We start from the raw sequence: 8,159 nt of genomic DNA, 5'->3' as shown, positions 1-8,159 counted from the left end.
CAAAAATGGCTTGGCCAGCTGATTTGAAAAATGTTCCGGAGGGCTTGGCAGCGAAAGGGTTAATGACAGATCAGCAGGTCATTTGGGGGAGCTAATCTGTCATTACAACTGGCCAAGAGATGATGGCTGGCCCCACCCAGCTGTCATTGCAGGGCTTACGGCAGGCCGCTTGCCTCACTTCGGGTGTCACTGCGGTTCAGTCGAACTGAAGCATATGCCTTGTACAGCAACCCTTTGGTTCGACTGAACTGAAGGGCTCCGGTGGCCGAAGAGAGCCAAAGGATCAGCCAGAGCTACCCTGTTTCCCCGAAAATAAGACCTAGTACTATTTTTGGGAATTGCTAAAATATAAGACCTACCCCGAAAATAAGACCTAGTTGTGACCATTCCCAGGGCCGGTGGTGGCATAAGGGGGAACTTAAAGAGCTGCGGGAGAGGCAGGAGAGAATCAGCAGTGCCAACGAAGCCAGCGCTAGAGGAAGCGAGGCGGCAGCGGAGGGAGCAGAGCCGCATAAGCCGATGCCTCCTCTTTAGCGCCGTCTCCTGTCACAGGCGGAGTGATACCAAATGCACTCTGCCTGTGAGGAATCGATAGTGAAAGCGCGCTTCGCTCATCCTGGCCAGCCATTTGTTAGCAAATTGCTCTTGGAAAGGCACGGCAACCCTGATCACCATATTTTTCTGCAGGAATAAGTGTGTATTGTTGTACATTAAAAAAAAATATAAGACCCACCCTGTAAATAAGACCTAGTGTGTTTTTTTGAGCCAAAAAAAAATATAAGACAGTGTCTTATTTTCGGGGAGGTATGACTGGATCCTTCAAGAATAATCCCCTTATATGTTTTCTATAGGTAACCATTTCCGATACAGATAGTATCTATAAAGGTTCACAACGAGTGTGCAGCACTAAATGATCCTAATATGAGTGATTGATCAATATATTCCAAATGAAAGGACATACGCAGTAGGCAGATTACAATCACTATAGCAGAGCCAGTCCTGCAATTTTGCAATATACTTTTACAAAATAAGACAGCAAAAAGTATGATCACTCGGTATATTTCTTACCTCTACTTGACAAAGTGATTTAAATACAGATAGATCATATGATAGCAGATGCTCTTGTATATTACTTGTTCCAACAGGACCCTTTGAACCACTGATCTGAAAAACAGAAGAAATAAAAAATTTAATGAAACACGCCAAGGACAAATACAATGCAGCATGTAACACATACGCAAATGGTAAATCTAAAGGAATCATTGTCGCACTGGCATCACCGTTCTTTGACTCTCAACAGCAACGTAATGAAAAGTGTAACTAAAATTTTTCCTTTTTTATTTCATACCTCATTTTAGATTCTGTGATGTCATCACTTGGTCTCTGTGCTTCTTCATGCAATGAAGGCAGATTATGACTGATGGGGGAGGGGTTGGCAGAATGCTACACAGATTACTAAAATTATCACTGCACCCTGCCTCATTATACCTCTCAAAAGCTCTATGCACTGATGCAAGCGGTGGGCTGGCTCTTGAGGAGTTATGGAAATATTAAAGAAGAACTCTGGGCAAAATTGCTCATTTTATGCTCACCTGTTCTTAGATCAGTCCTTCCAGCCTCTCTCCACCTCCGCTACAGCAGTCTAAGGTCCTCTAAATCATCACGTTCTATACACAGTGTATAGATATGAGGACGCTGAGAAAGATTCCAATGCTGCAGCATAGGAGGAGACAGATTTCAAGGACCAAAGAAGCAGGGAGCCAGCTCAGTGGTTCGGGTGAGTATAATGTTTTTTTCTTTAGCAGGGGTAGCCCCACCGCAAAGATTAATAAAAGTTTTGCCCGGAGTTCTTCTTTAAACGGCCCTGATGGGTGATAGTTAGTCTGGAGGAGTGGGCATTACTAGGCTTGCTCCAGACTGCCCTAAATAATGCCCGCATGTAATGCTGAGCCTCCTTGATTAAAGTAACTGAAGGCCAATGAATGAAAACAGCAGAAAAAGAACAGTAAGGCCTCTTGCATGCAGGTGCCTGGGAAACTACAGGTGCTGCATACAGCTGCTCATAGACATCAATAGCTGAATGGTGGGTATACGCTGGTACTTTCGTAACATTGCATGAGTATGAACATATGCCCCAAATGCAGACAGGTTTACGAAAGTACCAGCATATACCAGCCATAGAGACCTGTATAACCATGGATGTCTATGGGCAGCTGTATGCAACACCTGTGGCTTTCCGGGCAGGGAAATAAGTCTGAATTTTATATGTATGGCCCCCATGTGCCCAGGGCCTAAAGCCAGGAAGGAAAGGGAGAGTAAGCTCAGTATGTGCCCAGGGCCTAAAGCCAGGAAGAAAAGGGAGAGTAAGCTCAGTATGTAGCAAAATCAGAGTAAGCAAATTCAGTACAGGAGAGGAACCTGTACAACTGTGCAAGACTGTTGGGTAGGCTGAAGTTCAGCTGTAAGGTTTTCTTTTTCAGCATAGTTAAAGTGACACTAAACTTGGGAGCTAAATCTTAAAAATGCATTCAAGCGTCTTACCTAATAACAAAAATGGCGCTTATTTGTGCATCACTCAGCTGTAGAATCTCAAATCATCTGTGAACTGGTGCTGACCATGCGTGTTGTTAAGTAGCCACCACTCCAAGCTCACTCCCGTGATGGACTACAATCTCAATACATATTAATAAACTAAACATGAGATTGCAGTCCATCACAGGAGCAAGCTTGGAGCGGTGACTACTATACAACACACACAGGTACCATGGGGAACAAAAGTAGCCACCCTCCAGAAGGAAAGACTGTGTCAGCACCAATTCAGAGATGATTTGAGGATCTACAGCTGAGTGAGGGACATTCTTGTTAATAGTTAAGGTACTTCAATGCATTTTTAAGATTTAACTCCAGAGTTTAGTGTCACTTTAATATGTACAGCAGTAGTCAGACTGGGGGCCAGTGAAGCACCAAATTTAGCCAAACAATTATGCTTGGATGCAGGAGAATGCTGACAGGAAGAGAAAGCAAGAGAGATGAGCTCATCCGTCTGCTGCTTCTCCTTTCACTGTCCAGTCAGAAGGTGAGAAGTGGACCTGTAAGTGATGTTAATGAATTACAGCAGGGAAAAACAAAGTCTCCTGCCCTGCCAGACATGGCTTTGTGGTGATAGAGCGGTGTAAATCTCAAAACTGGATGGACAGTAATACAAATCATTTGGCAGTGAAAAGAGCCCCGGTATATGTATTTCATCTGTGTATTTAACGGTCAGCATAAACTTTAGTGTATCAGGCACATAGACTGCAATGTGGCACTAATACACTTGGCTCATTTATTTTCTAACTTATTTTTTAAACAAGTTTAATGAACTGCTTGCAGATAGAAATAAAGAGAATACTTGAGACTTACCTTTAAATATTTCAGTCTACACGTAAAATCAAGTATGTGCCCAAGGTCAGTTTTGGCATCTCCATTAATACATGTTGGTTTGCCATGTCGTAGCAATTGGGTTATGGCATACAGTTGGAGAGGTCTCATATGAAATACTTCTCCTGCTACAAGTAATTGCTCACCTGGTAGGAGAAAAAAAAAATACATGTTATACACAATGAAGAACAACAAATGAAACTTTGTGGCAAAAACCACTGAAGTCTATGGGTGGTGAATCAAATTTAGCCATTTTTTGGAGCTGATAAGCCAGCTATTGTCAAACAAAGGGCATGAGAAGACAGGCACTGCCATATGGAGCATGCAACCATGCCAAAATTAAAAACAAAAATACCTAATGGTACCCGGACCTCATCTCTCATCAGGACCAGTATCATGGCAAAATCTAGTAGAATGGGACCAGTATCATGACCAGGGCTTGAAAATTCACTCGTCCTCTCGTCTGTGATGAGAGGACGCCGGAGGAGTAGCTTCCCGGCCCGCCCTTGTAATTAAACGGCCGGCCGGGAGCTTCTTGGATGGCTGTATACATTCAAGTGATCAAGCGTGTCTAGAGATCGCTTGTATTCGGTGCGGTTTTATCCAACCCCCCCCTCGCAGCCGGGAACGGCACGGCTGCTCTGTCACAGGAGTTCAAAGGGAGATCGGTACACAAACTCCCTCTGACCTCCTCTCCAGTCCCCGAATGCAGGAAGTGATGTATTATTACATCACTTCCCCATTCTGCTGTCATTCTCCAGCTTCTGTAGCTGGAGAGAAGCTGGTGAAGCAGTTCCAGCCGCTGATCTCTCCTCCGATCACTGGACCGGAAGTGATGTATATTACATCACATGCGGTGTCACTATTTCCATTCTCCAGCTCTTAGAGCCAGGAGAAGAAGCTAGGGAAGCAGATCTCTGCTTCTTCAGCTACTTTGGGGGTTCCTAGGTGACAGGGGTCCCAGAGACCCCTGATGTCTCCATAAAGGGAACCTGTGTGTAAATTGGCTCTCACAGAGGGTTCTTCTTAATAAAGTTCAGTGAAACATTTTTTTACATGTTTGGTGTCTATTTACCCGACGTGACCGCGTCTTTTATATTTTACCAAAATATGGGTAAGAATAAAATGTTTTTTAACAAAGGTGGGGAAAACATTTATGGTTTTTCAAAATTTACGGTACTTTTTTCATTATATAGTAAGAAATATCCCCCCCAGTGGTGATTAAATACCACCAAAGTAAATCTCTATGTGTTGCTAAAAAATGTTAACATAAATTGCAAGGCTATAGTCCGGTCATGCTGACTGGTGAAATTTTTGACTGACTGGTGAGACACCCTAAAATTTTTCAAGCCCTAATCATGACAAAGTCTAGTAGAATGAGGACATTGTAAACTGTGTGCACGGTCAATATAAGACCAGGATAAGTGGTCTACGGATAAGTATAACCTTTTTATACAGAGGCAGATACCTTGCAGAATCTAATGTCTGCCTGATCTCTTTAGAAGAATCCAACCTGCACAAGACTATGAAATCATTAGAGTGGTGTGAGAGAACCACTTTTTGGTACAAATGTTATGACATGCCAAAGGGTTACTTTATCCAAAAGATGATTGTGATTAGCTTTGCTTGTTAGGCTGACCATATAAAGCACAATAAAGGTAAACCATGACTAGTGATGAGTACCCAACTTTAGATGGGTATAGGTGTGTTAAACCACACCAGTCCTAAATACAGAGGAAAAAGCTGTCATTGCTAAACATTCCATGCTGTCCTCTCATCTGTAGCCACCGACTACGTTCTGAATGGAGCAGATATTTGTAGTCACACCTTGCCTGCGTCATTGGAAAGAACAGAGAAAACTCTGGGCTGATTCCTACTTACTGCTTCAATCAGACTGAGAACTGAATGGTGTTTACAGACGAGGTTGTGGACCTTTATCATAGGTAGATCTTTGTTCTGCAGTCGCAAATCAACTATTACATTTCACTTTTAAGTGGTATTATTTTTTTCAAAAATGAAAACAAAATGTGAATATGTATTACCATTATGGTAAAGTTCCTCGGCCAGAACAGCAGCAATTCCATGAATTTCCTAAAAACACAAACAATCTTTTATGAAGCTGCCAGGAAGCATATGACATCCACAAGTCCCTGAAGGAAATTACTGAGCCATCATATGACTAAAAAAGCCCCAGTATACACTGGGTCAACTGATAGCTGCCAGGCTATCTACATTAGTTACACACAAAGCACAAATGGACTTACAAAACAGGCATTCAGCAAAGGATACATTTGACAGCACAAAGTTATTACCGGTATTTATGAGAAAACATGATACCACTATCAGCTATAATAATCTCTTTTGTGCCTTGAGTACAGGTTAATGCAATGGTTAATTCCACCTTTATGAGAGATTAATATTACAATGAAAAGCAGCTAATACAATCTATAAATAGTATTCATGATCCATTTTATGTACAGGCTTTTATCTATGGAAATGCAGAGTTTTCACTTTCTGAAATAGACTCCTTCCAATGATAGTTAGACATCCTGTCAGGTCTCCAAATCTTTTAAAGGAGAAGTATTGCGAGAGTAAAATCTACTCTTTCCATACTTAGAGCCAGCATGGAACATTGCAGCTGTGTCACACCGGCTCTATATACAAAGAGTTGAGCGATCATGTAACCGTTGATCGCTCAGCTCACAGTGGTCACTGTCAGTCACCGCTACCCATAGGGATTCCCCCCTCCACTCTCCATTCCTCCAGTGCTTATTGGAGATAAAGACAGAGGAGGAGGCAGATACAACTGGCTCTGGCTTTAAAAAGGTGAAACCAGCTATCAATCAGGCAGCCAGGTGAATCCCAACAATATTGTCAGGATCCCTCCTGGCTGCAGCATGGCTCTGCACTAGCATATATCCTGACTTTAGGTGATAGGAGTAGATTTATAAACCTACTCCTGTGGCCAAAAAGAGCAGTAAAACCAAAAAGAAAAAGTTAATCTTTACTTTTCTTTGAAGCCAGCAGGTCCCTGCAATAGAAGTCAGCATATACTTACCTCTCCAATGGCCCATTTCCCCTACATCTCATCTGTTCACGTTTTGCAACCTCAGAAAGCCTCTTCAGCATTCAAGTGTTGAATGCCTCTGTCCCCTGCCAATCTCTGCTTCCTTCCTTTAACCCTCTATGTCACTGCTGAAGCCTGCATGACATGAGGGGTCCAAGGGAGTAACAAGCATGTAGCTGAGGACCCAGAAGTGTCAAACACCGAAGGTGCTGGAATGGAGGTAGGAGAGTTGGACCAACAGAGCAGTAAGTATATGCCGTGGCGTACCCTGGCTTCAAACATTTGAAGACCTGGCAGGGTCTCTTTGTTTAAGGAGTGTTCACATAGTCAAAGAAATTACATTGTTTCCAGAGTTCCCACATTACACTAAGCGCAATGTGAACATTCTTAGTTGGACACAGTGAATGTTTAAAGGAGAACTATGAGGCGAGTAAAAATAACTCATCCTCATAGTTCGAGCCGACGTGTGACAATTAAACTGCCACAGGTCGGCTCAATAAATTGTAAAGGGAACAAATACATACCGTCACTCGCTCACTTCTCGACCATCTCCCTGCAGAGAGTGGTGACAGTCAGTCACGGCTCCCGGCAGGGATCCCCCCCCCCAGCGCTGACTGGAGGAACTGACAGGGGGAGGGGGCGGGTACAGCTGGCTCTACCTCTAGATAGGCAGAGCCAGCTGTCACTCACGCAGCTGGGTGGATCTCGACAGTAATGTCGGGATCCGTCCCGGCTGCGGCAGTCTCAGTATACCGCGAGCTATAGCTTGCGATATACTGAGCTTTGGGTCACGGGAAGGTGCTAATATATGTCCCCCCGTGACCCTTAAGAGAATTATGGGGAAAAACAACTACCCCATAGTTCTCTTTTAAGACCTAGATAAATTGATAAAAACGAGTAAGGAATTCTATGTTCTATGTTTTTTAGCCCCGGCTCACAATATAAACCAGAAAAGCATAAAAAGGTTTAAAGGCAGGGTAAGGAGAATCACTGATTGGGCTTCTTCCACTAGGCGTAGTGGTCAGCACTTCTGCCTTGCAGCACTTGGGGTCCCTGGTTGAAATCCCGGTCAGGACACTGCAAGGAGTTTGCATGTTCTCCCTGTGATTTTGCATGTTTCCTCCTCCAAAAGACATGCAGGTGGATTAGTTGGCTCCTGTCTAAATCGACCCTGTGTGTATGCATGCGAGATAAGGACCTTAGATTGTAAGCTCCTTGGGGGCAGGGACTGATGTAAATGTGCAACTATGTAAAGCTCTGTGTAAAATTGTAATCAATAAATAAATGAATAAATATATAAAAGGCTAAGAAGTCCATGAAGTGCCCTGAGACTATGCAAGAAGCATGATAGTAAAAAGAAGGCATAACTAACTTTAGATCACTCTTCCAAAAACAGCTTACATGGAGTTGCCCTTTAAAATGAAATCAAGGAACTTACATATAAGTGAAAGTGCAAAAAATGTGACAAAGCTCTCGGAACAGTAACAGGAAACTTTGCAAGCAGTGTTTGTAGGTAGACCTCCAGATCCTTCTGACGTTTTTCCACCAAGCTCTTCGAATTCTTTCCAATGATTTTTTTAGGAGGCAGCAAATTCCGCTCCATTTTGTTCTCCGCCGTCAGCTAAATCACATGATGGGAAATTAGAATTCAGAAACACATAGGAAACTGCTT

At 43.1% G+C, this 8,159-nt stretch overlaps 1 protein-coding gene across 1 annotated transcript in view; it reads right to left on the bottom strand.

The window, feature by feature from the left end:
- The window catches only part of NISCH (nischarin), a 61,349-nt gene that overhangs the window by 42,149 nt on the left and 11,041 nt on the right, over window positions 1–8,159 (bottom strand). Inside the window, exons 3-6 of the mRNA XM_018562480.1 lie at window positions 7,926–8,108; window positions 5,463–5,511; window positions 3,403–3,566; window positions 1,069–1,164 (exon numbers count right to left, since the gene is read on the bottom strand). Coding sequence (XP_018417982.1) covers window positions 1,069–1,164; window positions 3,403–3,566; window positions 5,463–5,511; window positions 7,926–8,108 — 492 coding nt within the window. The remainder of the gene's footprint in view (window positions 1–1,068; window positions 1,165–3,402; window positions 3,567–5,462; window positions 5,512–7,925; window positions 8,109–8,159) is intronic.

This window comes from Nanorana parkeri, unplaced genomic scaffold, assembly GCF_000935625.1.
Source record: "Nanorana parkeri isolate BGI_ZX_2015 unplaced genomic scaffold, ASM93562v1 scaffold579, whole genome shotgun sequence".
Taxonomy (NCBI): Eukaryota; Metazoa; Chordata; class Amphibia; order Anura; family Dicroglossidae; genus Nanorana; species Nanorana parkeri.
This window is presented reverse-complemented; position numbering and strand designations above follow the sequence as displayed.